At 49.8% G+C, this 12,789-nt stretch overlaps 5 protein-coding genes across 5 annotated transcripts; 2 read left to right on the plus strand and 3 right to left on the minus strand.

The window, feature by feature from the left end:
- Window positions 1-294: 294 nt before the first annotated feature.
- CONPUDRAFT_71128 (uncharacterized protein) lies at window positions 295-992 on the minus strand (the record flags this gene model as incomplete). Its single annotated transcript, XM_007767245.1, has 3 exons — window positions 295-663; window positions 690-782; window positions 837-992. 3 exons carry the CDS (start codon window positions 990-992, stop codon window positions 295-297), a joined length of 618 nt encoding a protein of 205 aa, XP_007765435.1.
- A 1,925-nt stretch (window positions 993-2,917) lies between these two features.
- CONPUDRAFT_142661 (uncharacterized protein) lies at window positions 2,918-4,082 on the minus strand (the record flags this gene model as incomplete). Its single annotated transcript, XM_007767869.1, has 5 exons — window positions 2,918-3,045; window positions 3,102-3,636; window positions 3,697-3,799; window positions 3,864-3,940; window positions 4,001-4,082. The coding sequence occupies 5 exons, from the start codon at window positions 4,080-4,082 to the stop codon at window positions 2,919-2,921; spliced, it is 924 nt and encodes a 307-aa protein (XP_007766059.1).
- A 1,079-nt stretch (window positions 4,083-5,161) lies between these two features.
- On the plus strand, window positions 5,162-8,458 carry CONPUDRAFT_120104 (uncharacterized protein; the record flags this gene model as incomplete). The annotated part of the gene is made up of 10 exons (XM_007767870.1): window positions 5,162-5,292; window positions 5,345-5,560; window positions 5,623-5,997; window positions 6,049-6,242; window positions 6,289-6,454; window positions 6,512-6,660; window positions 6,710-7,281; window positions 7,331-7,468; window positions 7,514-8,110; window positions 8,160-8,458. Exons 2-10 carry the CDS (start codon window positions 5,354-5,356, stop codon window positions 8,456-8,458), a joined length of 2,697 nt encoding a protein of 898 aa, XP_007766060.1. The 5' UTR covers window positions 5,162-5,292; window positions 5,345-5,353.
- Window positions 8,459-10,613: 2,155 nt separating this feature from the next.
- Window positions 10,614-11,961, minus strand: CONPUDRAFT_100308 (uncharacterized protein). Its single transcript, XM_007767871.1, has 8 exons — window positions 11,747-11,961; window positions 11,648-11,667; window positions 11,565-11,593; window positions 11,428-11,515; window positions 11,261-11,353; window positions 11,087-11,210; window positions 10,947-11,030; window positions 10,614-10,888 (listed from the first exon to the last, which is right to left on the minus strand). The coding sequence occupies exons 1-8, from the start codon at window positions 11,874-11,876 to the stop codon at window positions 10,845-10,847; spliced, it is 612 nt and encodes a 203-aa protein (XP_007766061.1). The 5' UTR covers window positions 11,877-11,961; the 3' UTR covers window positions 10,614-10,844.
- A 165-nt stretch (window positions 11,962-12,126) lies between these two features.
- On the plus strand, window positions 12,127-12,637 carry CONPUDRAFT_120111 (uncharacterized protein). Its single transcript, XM_007767872.1, has 3 exons — window positions 12,127-12,259; window positions 12,348-12,539; window positions 12,594-12,637. Exons 1-2 carry the CDS (start codon window positions 12,166-12,168, stop codon window positions 12,497-12,499), a joined length of 246 nt encoding a protein of 81 aa, XP_007766062.1. The 5' UTR covers window positions 12,127-12,165; the 3' UTR covers window positions 12,500-12,539; window positions 12,594-12,637.
- The last annotated feature ends 152 nt before the right edge of the window (window positions 12,638-12,789 follow it).

The raw sequence follows: 12,789 nt of genomic DNA on the forward strand, positions 1-12,789 counted from the left end.
ATACTGACAAAACAAGCGGTAAGACTTGGACACGCTAAGAAGGCTTGTAGCAGTGTACCTTTATTGATGTAGTATTCAGTCATGAACTTAACGCGATACTAGGGCAAAGTCATGATTTCACGCAACACTAGTACTGTTATGGATACATATACCTAAAGTCGTCTAAGTCGATATTTCGTGCATTTGACTCCAACCTGAAGCAACGACATCTAGCCATAGTTGAGATAAGATTGCCATAAGGCCATATGTCACATACACGAATGGCAAACCTGAGATTGAGTCAAGTTTACTAGCCTATCCCGAAGTCACCGCAGCAGAGATAAGTACCTCCCATTCCAAGGGAGACATGCATACAGTGTCCTTCCACTTCTCATATGTCTCCACCCCTGATTCTGTGAGCGACCTCAACGTAGAAATGTCATCGCGCTTTGATATACCAACGTCCTTCAGGTGGTTACGGTACCGCAACAGGTTTCTGGTGCAAACGTTGGCGAGGAAGTGACCCATAAAGTCCTTATGCTCTGCAGAGTGAACGCGCATCCGGTTCTCGTGTAGATATCGGGCAATGAAGATTTTGACGGGCCACCCCTTGGCATAGTGGACAAGGACGGGTACCCTAATGGACGTCTGAAAGGGGGGCTCAGATTGAAGAAGGTACCATAACTTGAATGGCATATGTCAGTACGTACGCTACGGACAATGTCATCAATAAGGTCGCTGTCTTGGTCATGGAGGGGCAGGTTGGGTCTGAGCTTTTCGTCGATTTGAGGCGAGGCAATGTCCTACAACTCTGACAATCAATTTCATTGTGCCACGACTTGCTGAATGAAACGTACCTCGATAGCTGACCAGTCCATACGCCCGAGTCTCAACTTCGAAAGGAGTTCATCGGTGGGCATTGATGAGTATTTATTTTGCTCAAGAGCAGACGGAGCAAGCAGGAATTTCGGGTATGGGCGACTGCGGTGGGTGTGGCATGCACGATAGTTCATCGTGGACGTTGTTGTCAAAGGCGTTGAGCGAGGCGAATCATCGAAGCGTGGTGTGACCCTTTCCGTGATCTCCAAGTGTGGATCCTCCTCCTCGTTGTTCGAAGTATGATCGCGTCAGTGGTCCTGGTCAATCACAATAGTAAACTTTAAAATGTGCGCACCATCGCCCAGATATAACAAGCCGAAAGCTAGAGCCTTGACAAGCTTGAGTTTGCGAGATGCATCTGTAAGTGTCTTGAGACTAGTACTGTGTTCACTGCAAACTCCATAGCAGAACTGAACGCTTGAACGTATTGCTAGATAGGCCAAGCTCTGATGAAGATTTATATGCCAGTGGGGATCAAGGTGGGGACGAGACGGGTTCTCGTTGGTAGACCTATCATAAATTATTCCTATCACAAGTACTGAATGCACGTACTTCAATCTGTCGAATACGACGTCAACGATAGAAGTGTGTGAATTATTTGCGTCAAGGTGTACTCAAAGCAATATTAGGGCCACGACAAGGCCACGATATGGATCTTCAAGCTTCAAGCTTCAAGTTCGACCGTAACGTAGACATTATAACCATATACCAACCACATTCCTGAGGTCATGCTTAGAGTCCGTTTTTGGATTGATATGGCCAAATCGGTTTATTTACTTTTTGTTAAACTTGGCTACATTGTGTTAACATTGTACTCTGCAAATAAAGCATGATCGTGTTCCATGAGACTACTAATATCAGTACTCCTGTACGTTTTCAAAGCATCTTTCGAGTTGGTTGTTTGTAACAAAATCATAGCCATGGCATGCTTTCAATCCCTCAGAAGGTCTATAAAAGACTGAATCGATCTAGTAGTAATGTAGGCGCGTTTGAGACCGCTTCATACTCAGAAGGCCTATAAAACACTGAATCAATCCAGTAGCAATGTAGGCGTGCTTAAATTTGCGACCTCTTCATATTGTAATCTAATTTAACATCACTAGTCAAATCATTCATGATTCTCGTATTGGGTGAGCGAGCCGCGAGGGATCATGCATGCGCATTAGCGCATTTTTAAACTATTCCTCATACTAGTACTCCTTGGCACCCTTTCATTTCAGCTCGTGTCTGGTTTGGGTACTCCATGCAATAGTCTTCAACGATTGAGTAATTAGGGAAGGGAAAGTATAAGAACCTTCTCAGCCTGACCCTCTTAGGAACCTGTGCGTAACCTTGCAAAGTATTAGTTACATTTTTGTCGACAACCCGTAGTCGACATCAGACAGGAGGCGAATTCATAGTAATGCAGAGCAAGCAATCGCACTTGATCAAGCACTTGCTCGATGAAGAATAGTCACTGAGTGACATGTTGATAATTCGCGAGTCAAGCACGTCCTTGTATACTACACATGACCTGGCCAACAACACAGAAAACATGAGTGCGCTCTCTGCATGTATCTTCGTATCTAAATTGTATTTCCTTGAAGCTTACACGGACATGGCTACATGCTTACTGGCAGGCAGTCTCACAACTCTCGGGCTGATAAAAACTTGTCCTTTCACATAACTAAAGTACATGCTTGGCCTTAGATACCGATAACCTTTGTTAATTCGTCTGAAACTAAAGCCTTCTCAGGCATGATCATTTTATCGCATGACTGGGACATAACAGAACTGGGACATAACGGAGAACATCAATGCAGCAGATTCTATTTGGTTCTAAACCACAATGAAGATATCGATAATATACACAGTATGTATAGATAACGTTAACAGATAGCAAATAGATAGCATATAGATCGCAAATAGATAGTATACAGATCACAAATAGATAAGGCATAGATGGACTCCAACCATAAATCGAACACGCGTCGCACAAGACTCCGATCAAGGTGACATCAGGTAGGAAAAATGCGCAAGAAGTTAACAAGAAAAGGTAACAAAGAAACGTGCTGCAAAGATCACGGCATCATAATGCCTGTTCCTGAACGAACGGCTCCCGCTACTAGCTGAAGGCCAAATGCAAGGTTGTCAATTCTATGGAAAGTAACACAGTGCACTCCATTGACAAGCGGCGCAGCCCTGCTCCTAAACGAAAGCGTTAGTATCTATGCAACCGACGATCAATGCTAAACTAAACATACCAGCTTGCAATAAGCCCTACAAGACGCCCAACTGTGACCACGTAGTAGGGAGCCGGCACATCATTTCCAGGGATAACGAGCACACCTTCGGGGAGGTAAACCTCACGATGGCCGGCCGGGAGGAGCCCAGCTGGGATCACCACACCGGGAGCAATGCGCTTGCCACCCCACTGAGGCATCACGAGCTCAGCCAGAGTAGGGCTCAGCATGGGAAGCCCATCGGCTGCTATCCCCGGAGTGGAACCGGGCTCCAGAGAAGGTACAAGGCCAGCCTCCAAGGCTGCCACTGATTCGGGCGTAGGCAACGGAGGAGCGAGCAGAAACTGCAAAGCAGCAGGTGCGGGAGAAACCGCAGCCACGGGAGCAGGAGCAACTGCAGCCACAGGAGCAGGAGCAACTGCAGCCACGGGAGCAGGAGCAGCCGCATGCAGCACGGTAGTGGCAGCGATGCCTGCCACTGGCGACTCCTCATCGGTAGTTGAGTCCGGGGGAGCTTCGAGTCCCTCCGCGTCAGAGACGGCATCATCGAGAGTGCCTACAAGTAGGTATTAACAGAAGTTAGCGCATGAAATCAACTACAAAAAATCAGGCATACCTTCGTCGATAGACCCGTCGCTCAAAGAGATGGGAGAACCGTGGTACTCTATAAGATCGGGGAGGGAGTCAGGAGTTCGAGCGAGGTGGGTATCTGTAGAGACCTTTAGGCGGTACAAGTGATAAGGATAAGCTTTTATTGAAGCTAGGATAAACACATGAACTCACCTCGTTGTTGAGACAACCAGCAACCTGCAACTTGACATCATCGGTGAGATTCATCGAGCGTAACAGCTCCAGGACGTCTGATACACAATCAATCCGTGCATTAGTACGGTCATCTCATTGAAAGAGGATGGACAAACCATTGACTCCTTGACGGGCCGCGGTAGCGTTCGCATGAGAGAAAGCCACAGAGGGGGTCGAGGAGGATGAGTCGGCCTGCATGGTCACGCCAGGGGAATTCAGGACGAGTGATGGAGCGCACGCTAAGGTAATCAAGGGGAGCGAGGGATGTGAGCAAAGGAAGGAGAGAGGAGAGGGATGGATGGGCAGTCTTTGAGCTTAGCGTCATTATATGTGCTAACGGAGTAGAGATGCTGGTGCACCAGCTGAACATAATTTGGTGCACCAGTCATCAAGAACCGCGGTGCACCAGCGAAATTGCTCTAGATGGTGCACCAGTGTACTCATGCCTTTCATCAAAACGTGGTCGAGTCGAAGCACGCTGGTATAATTAAAGAATTTCAAATACCCACCCATACTTCTGTCGTCCTTCCAAACCTGGCTTTTAGACGCCCCGGAGTGAGCGTCCTAAGTACGCTTTCCTGATTCAAGATCTTAACAACCTTGCCCTCTCTCACTTGTTCAAAGAACGGCCTTGATAGCTCACCACGCTCTGAGAGCACACACAGACAGCCGCACAGCAGATATGCAGGATATTTTCCCAGTCTATGTTGGCAATACTGCACAAGGGACTGTACGTCTGGGTAAGAAAGACCAAAGACTCGCGCTATGAACTAAATAACTAATGAAGTGCTTAGATGTCGCCTGTTCTTCAACTCCTCGGGATATTTTGACGCTCCTGCGGGAGCGTTCCCTTGTTCCCCCTGATTACATGAAATCTCATTATCTATGCTCATATCGCCGAGTTCTGACCTCTTCCTATACGCTTGGGGAGCTTTGTGTTCGCACGTCGTCTATACTGACTCTCCGAGATCGATGTCTTGGTGGGTCGGACTTAGGTATGTTTTTCCTTATATCAAGTCTAAATATGGCAGATACATCAAATTTTCTAGGTGATAAGACGCCGCCGAAGTTGTCCTTATCAAACATGTTCTCCCGAAGACACCGAGCTTCTGTTAGAAGAGGAGAATCCTCTTTGATCCCCGCAGCTCCTTTGGCGCAACAGACATCCATGCGTACTTTTACGTCTGTGGCTCAAGGAGGTAGTCAGTTCTCCTTCACAGAATCGCGGACAGCAGTCCCTCCTACCACGAGTGCACCTCCCCCCTCAGAGACGCCCAGCAACGAGATTTCTGAACCCATTATCGACCCTCCTCCGTCCAGCTTTGATGACAACTGTGACAGCGTGGGACCCTCCCTCGAGGAAGGGCCAGCTGATAGGCCGGAAGGACCTACACGAGCGCGCGTTATCGTAAGTAATGCCTTCGCTCCGCCGCAGATCAGCATGTTGAGCTTGTATTTAGAAGTCTCCCATGAAGAAATGGAAGCCGTTTCGTTCGTTGTTTTTACAAGAGCTTATCCGACACGATGGACGCGGCGATCATATCGGCGATGCACACTGTCCACGATGTGGCGTCGGAGTGCCGAACTACCGCTGTATAGACTGCCATGGCGGTATAATGTACTGCGATTCTTGCATGGTTCAGAAGCATACTGAGGCACCTCTTCACCGTGTTAAGGTTCTTGATCTTCTTAATGATGGCTTGATTTCCTGATATCTAATTGGCTGCCTTTACTCTAGAAGTGGAATGGCGCATACTTTGAACAGACATCACTCCGGACGCTCGGCTTGCGTGTTCAGCTCGGACATCCTCCCGGGACTCGCTGCATGAAGCCGAAAGCCGCTCTCAAGGACGATTTTGTGGTGGTTCACGTCAATGGTATTCATCAAGTTGGTGTTGACTACTGCGACTGCGAGTCCATTACTGGAGAAATGGAACAACTTCTTCGGGCCAGGTGGTTTCCAGCGACGGTTGATGAGCCGAAGACCGCAGCTACTTTTGAAGTTCTTGAACAATTTCATATCCTCTCCCTCGAGTCTAAATCTTCTTCGTATGAGTTTTATCAAAGTCTCGCTCGTCTTACAGATAATACCGTTGAAGGTAAACAGCCAAAAGTAAGTTAAATTTCCTAACCTATAATACAAACTAGCCGCTGAGGGTTGCAGGATCGATACGAGGCGTTCATGCGTATTATGCGACAATGGAGACATCTCAAGATGCTTAAACGTGCTGGTCGAGGTCACGTTGAAGCTGACATAGATGCAACGCCCGAACGATCGTGCGCATTAGAGTGTCCTGCATGCCCTCATCCCGGAAAAAACCTTCCAGACAACTGGGATCAAGCGTCGCCACTAAAATCGTAAGCATGTGCGCGATACCAGACCGCGGTGACTCATCGATTTTAGGTGGCTGTACGCGTGCTTCGTCGCAATAGACGCCAACTTCCGCCTGAAACGCCGTTTGGTTTCGTCAGAGGAATCAGACCCCAGCCTTGGAGATGGGCTGGCTTATGTGGTTAAAGAAGGGCCGTACAAGAGCTGGCTTTCAAGCGAGCCAGATCTTGCGCAAGCGGTAAGTTATGCTTATATATTCTTAATACATACGGCGCACTATAACAGAAGATGGTAGCGGAGTTCCTGCTCCAGCCACAAGGCCGTTTCTATGGCCAACACCAAGGCATCTCAAGGCCTGGCGGCGACTGGCGTCGGCACCATCGACTGTGCCCGACATAATATGAAATTACCAGGTGGCGTAGGTGATCTGCAGAAGGGTGAACGGTATGTCTAATGTGGACTCTTTTTTTATTCATTATTCACGCGAACGCAGATATATCAACATGGACTACCTCCTTTTTTCAGCTCTAAGGGATACTCGGCTTCGCGTATTCAACATTTCGTATGATATATGTTGTCAATGGCACAAGAATTTGGGCAAGCGAGTCCAGAAATTACCCTCCCACATTGCCTTTGAGATGTTTGCTCGCACGTTTCATTTCTTGGTACCAAAATTCCATTTGCCGGCCCACATTTCTTCTTGCCGCACTCGTTTTTCCTTTCACTACACTGTCGGCGTGGGGATGACAGACGGTGAAGCCCCTGAACGTGGCTGGGCCAATATCAACCCTGTCGCCACAAGCATCAAGGAAATGGGCCCTGGGCATCGTAAAGACACCCTCGACGATCACTTCGGCGACTGGAACTGGAAGAAGATCGTCGGTCTGGGCGAGACACTGGGTAGAAAACTTACGAGGGCCATCACTCAAAGGAGCTGGCACACAGGTGATCTAGAGGACATGGAGCAACGAGTATCCGCAGAAACCATCTCAGAATGGCGTCGAGAGGTCGAGTCATGGGAAATCACTCAGACTGATCCAAACCCGTACGAAAGCAGAACTCAAAGTGAGTGTCATGTCTTTTTGCAATTCTACGTTTGCTCATCGAAACTTAGACCTAACTCTCCTTGACGTTCGTCTTGCGCTTGCAAAACGGGAGGCCAAGGAAATTAGTCGAGGCTCCCCCCTCATTCACTCAGACATCACCCCAGGCGCACTGATTGCTGCAGGTATCGATATTGAAGCTCAACAGCGTCGTTTACTCTCAGCAAAAGATGCTGTGGGTCTCAACTCTGTAGATGACAAGGTTAATGTACAGAACCGTGCCAATACTCTCCGCATTCGCATCGATAATTGGGTAAAATCCCAAGCCATCCATATCCCAGCCGTGGTCATGCAACGCGCATTATCCGACTCGTCTCGCAGCGACGCTCCGGAGAAGTTTACCCTGTGGTTACCGTCTGAGCTCCCGGCCAGAGCTGCTTGTAGCGATAAGCTACGAGAGATCGAATGGGATCTACGAACGGCGCAGGCCATGGACGCGCTCAGCGATATTCGACAGCTCTTGCAATATAGATCGTACCTTTTCAAGTACAAGGACCGGCACCTACGTGGGCAGACATCAAATACGCGTGCATTGAGCACCATCAAGGGCGTCGAAGCGAAGACTGATGGACACAGAGATACGTACCGTGCCGCTCATAGAGCCCTATCACGTTTGAAACCCCTCCTTCGAAAACCCGCACTACCCCATGGATTACGTGTCCTTCGAGACCAGGATATCCGAGCGATGCCAGAGAAGGAGGGAGGGGAAGCGGAAGGCAGTCGGAGGATATCTTGGATATGGATCGCATCGAGCGCGCTTGAAGATGGTAGCGACGAATCACTGCATGATAGTAAGTCATTGTTTTGGGGGTTCTTCACACCTGCTTACCCTCTGCCAAGGAATACGCACCGAATGGTGCAAAGCTAGGGCAAGGACTAAACGGTGGAGTGAGGAAGTGGAACTGTTATTGGAGGAGATGCGCCGCACCATATCCTACTTCTCGTGGCAAGCTAGCATGTGGGATAAATACGCGTCGTCCCAGCTTGATAGGACGGACGTGGACCAAGAAGGGAGCCGCGCTTATGCCATAAGACAAGCTGCTCTCCGACGAAGTCTTGCCGGTCGCTTTGTGGACCGCTGGAAAGGCCCCGTATCAGAGCTGAGCACTGCTACTGCACCTATAGAGACTGTAGATTAGCCTTCATACAAACTATTTGCGAATGATATACCGTGATATATCATTCGGCTCGGTGCCTGAGTAGATATGATGTCAAGGAGGGATATGAGCTGTAGAAACAAAGATTTGAGCGTAAGATGTCAAATAAGTGTGCACCAAATCGCTGGACATCACAGCCACGAAGGAGAGCTGACATACCAATATTACGGATGAAAATGATTCAAGAGAGGCGCCGCCAAGAACGCAACTACTAGAGCCATCGACTTACCACCGACGGCGAAATGGTGCACCGGCATGAAAACACAGAGGGATGGAGTGGTGTACCAGCGCAGACGCGGAGTGATGGAGTGGTGCACCAGTCCGCAGACGCAGAGTGATGGAGTGGTGCACCAACGCCCAGACGCGGAGTGATGGGGTGGTGCACCAATCCGCAGACGCGGAGCGATGGAATGGTGCACCAGCAGGCAGACGCGGATGAGTGGTGCACCAGCGTAGTAATGACTGCATCGGAGGACTCACGATAGATCATAGCCACCGCGAGTGGTGCACCAGCAAGGATCAGCGCATCGAAAGCGTGTTGCCTTAGGCGCCTGAATCTTCGCCCCAGAGATCACCTTGGAGGAGTTATTCTGACATAAGATTACTCGTACCCCTGGGTCAATAGTACTCTGGTGTTAGTCAGTGCGGCTGCATATGTGATATGGTGATGGGCTCGCTGTTGTTGTTCTCCGCGCGGGATGAGCTGTAGCATTCAACACATATAGCGACCGAGAATGGGGCCACGATTGGTGCACCAAGGGAGCACAGCCACCAAATGACGGGCTGGTGCAACGGATGCACCTTCTCAGGGGACAGGTTTTGGTGCAACGCTCACTTCGCACAAGTGTGCAGTTTGGTGCACTGACCTGACTGGAGGTGGTGGGTAAGCATGTACAGGAATACAGGCCATGTGGGTGGAGGGGGTACAGGGAAGGAATGGCAGGGTTGGTTTGTGAGGTCTCGGGGTGCAGGTGAGTGCAGGTGAGTGCAGGCGAGTGCAGGTGAGTGCAGGCGAGTGCAGGCGAGTGCAGGTGGGTGCAGGTGGGTGAGGTGCAAGAGTAGGCGGTTGAGCATGCATGTGCGTGGCAATCCGTTGATTGTGGGCGAGTGCAGGTTTTGTAGCGTAAGTACAGATGGTTGCAGGTCATGGAGTGCAGAGTATTGCCTACGAATGTGAATGAGATGTCAGTTCTTATTTCCTGTGATTGTGATTTGATCCCCACCACCCCTGCACTAAGCTGCGCCGTGCTCTCACAAACAGCCGATCATGCCATGGAGCTTCCTCCAGCCTGCATCACTCACGGCATGCTCGTTCGGGCACAGTCAACAATGAGTGACAGGGAGGCAAGTGGTCAGAATCAAAGCCTGACACTGACTTGAATGCTACCACGTCCATTTATGCAGGCCCCACAATGGTTTACTCAACTCCAGCGGGAGTGCAGATGGGTGCAGGCGAGGGGTGCAGCGATGCTAGGCGTGCTATTGATCATGTTATGTCAGACTGCCTGCTACGACCTGCAAAAATGCGCTGTCACCACATGGAAAGTTAGCCAATATGTGTTACACGTACCAATGGTGCCTTGAACTGGCTTCGTGAAGGTTTCAGAGCGCAGCATTTTGAAGCTTGACGAGTGACCTCAAACCGTCAAGGATGGAGGTTCTGCTGCGGCCCAAGTTAGCAGTGTTTTACTTATGTCTTCCCAACCAGAGCGTCCCGGCGTGGCAATTCATCCCCTCCAAGCATTGAGCGCCATAGGGCTTGTGGTCACCCAGCGTCACTCTGTCATGGGAGGTTGCAAAGTGGCCGCCAGTGCCCGGGAATACTGGGAAGGATTGAGGTGTGTACTTACTGTCGAAGGCTGAGTACAAGCTACTAATAGCATTGTCCGCGCATGGCTGAGTCCACATGTAGAGCAATGACAGATGGCTCAAGTGGCAGAGACAGTGGAAAGACAGTGACGCCTGGGGCATGGGGACAGTTGGTTGCATGTGCGATGCAGAGCTTGTGCAGCGGCTTCGGCACTTCCTGCTCTCACGCGCTAAAAGTCTATATCCCCAGATGCCGGTAATCAACGGCTTTCGCGTCATCCGGCGTCCACACCAAGAGTGCTCATTGGACGGTCACACTCGGGATCCGGGAACGATAGGTGGCAGTTTCCTCGTGAAATTCACGGTGCAAGAGAGCATATATGTAGGACATGGTAGTATACGACCCCATCGCAAGATATAAGAACGTCAACGTAATGTACAAGTAGTAGTGCAATTGCAGGTCTACGATCACCGCATGTGGTGCCAAAAGTATGGCCAGATAGGGATCAAGAGCCATCGCTGGGCAGATCCTTGGGTTATGCTGAAGCTTGAAGATTGATCATGATGCCGGCGAGGTTTCCTTCTTGTCCCGAGACAAGAATCCTGGACAAAATTAATTTAGAGTCGAAGCGTGCAGAGACGTGATTGTATGGTCACTCACCACGCAGCTTCTTATCGCTGACCTTCTGCTTCTCCTTGTCGATGGCACGCAGGCGATTGAGCTCCGCATCAGCCATAGGTGCATCTGGAACTCACGTTCAGGAGCTTGCATTGAATAGCATGCACAAAGTAAGGATGTACCTGCAGAACTTTTGGTCTTAATATCATCAAGCAGTTTGTATGCTTTTTCGAAGAAACCCTGCTCGCCCAATGCCTTTGCTTTCCGGAACATCGCCTTGTAGTTGGCTTCGTTCTTGGCGAGCGCCTTTCGCAGAGTTTAGCCCTTCAGCAGATTAAAGCGTCATAGAATGTGACCTTGTCGGCAGTGTCGATAGCTCGTGGCCAGTTCTCCTGCTTGATGTGGCAGGCTGACATGTTCGCATAGATCTTCTCCATCATGATATCCGCCTGAGTTCCACAAGTTGTTAATGAGGTTAATTCACGTTAATTCGCGAAATGCACAGAATAGAATCATGGCATACTTCTGTCTTTTCTTGTTCTTGTTTGGCACTTGCTGCCGCATCGACCGGTGCTGGTGCTGCACCGCCACTCAAAGCTTTGAGCGCATTTCTTGATACATAAGGTCAGCTACGCAACCAAAAGCTTTGCGGTATCTTACTTGTCAATGCCATGAAGGTACATCAGCGTCTAACTGTCATTAGGACTTGCTGTAGACAATCGGTACATCAACGCGAGGCTCACTTCATGGTAAGACCTAAGGGCTACGTGGTGTCGTCAACCATCTCTTCGCGTATGAAAAGTGCGTTCTGTGGGTACGCGTAAGGAGATCGAGACACCTACCAGCTTTCACGTCTCCCGACTTGAACGCTTGATCACCCTGATCCTTCTTCTCCTTGGCAGTGTTGAGCTTCTGCTGCGTTCCGGGGATATCATGAGGAGCAAGATTTTGGTTATCTACAGCTGCAGACATGGTGTATGCGGGTCAGACAGAACAGAGCAAATGAGAGATGGATTGCAAAGGGTCTCGCGACACAGCAAGAATTATCTAGAACGCGTGTCGCGTGGGGCTGGCGGCTGCACGCGAAGAGATCTCCCACCAATACGAGCGCTAAACGTATTTGCACTTGTGTGCGCTTATTGCCGCTTTGGGAAGCGGCTTCACCGCCGTCGCGCGCGACCAAGTCCACCCGATCCATACCGTTGTCGACGTCCCCGCTGAACTATTCCATTCATTGCCTAACACTCACCGAAAACAAACGATGACTCTTGTCGGAAGCATTCTTGGCTTCTCAGCGTTTGGTCTGGTTTCGCGTTTCGGCCAGCTCGCCATCCAAAAGCGGAACCTCGCGGACAGTAAGTACACCAACATGCCCATGCACATACGCTCCTTCGTTGCTGTTACAAGGACGTTGGAACTTGGTCTGACCACTTGTTTTGCTAGACCTGGGTGGCCACCTGATTGCCATGGGCGTTTTCGGCGCCGCCGGATACTACATGCACCAGTGGGATGAACGTGCAGCGGTCCTGCTCGCAGCGAAGCGGAAACAAATTGCGGAGAGACGGTCAGCAAGTGGGGTAGAAGCAGAGGCATGATTGGTGTTGGAAACATTCTCCCTTTATCATTTGCCCGGAGGTACGCCTGGTTTTATTGATTATGTTGTTACACTGCTCACAACCAAATCTTCAGCTTTAGAACCATCGCTGTATAGAACTAGCTTATAACAATCTTTCTTTCCCCAGTCCACCCTACATGCGCTGCTCCCCATACTTTGTAAACATGGTTGGTCCATTCCTGGAGATACCTAGTATCCGACTGCCATTCCATCACGCTCATTGCCACTGGAGTCTTCGGTGATGGCACTTGAGTGTGTTCTTTCTTGTGG

The sequence above is a fragment of the Coniophora puteana genome, assembly GCF_000271625.1.
Source record: "Coniophora puteana RWD-64-598 SS2 unplaced genomic scaffold CONPUscaffold_3, whole genome shotgun sequence".
NCBI classification, from domain to species: domain Eukaryota; kingdom Fungi; phylum Basidiomycota; class Agaricomycetes; order Boletales; family Coniophoraceae; genus Coniophora; species Coniophora puteana.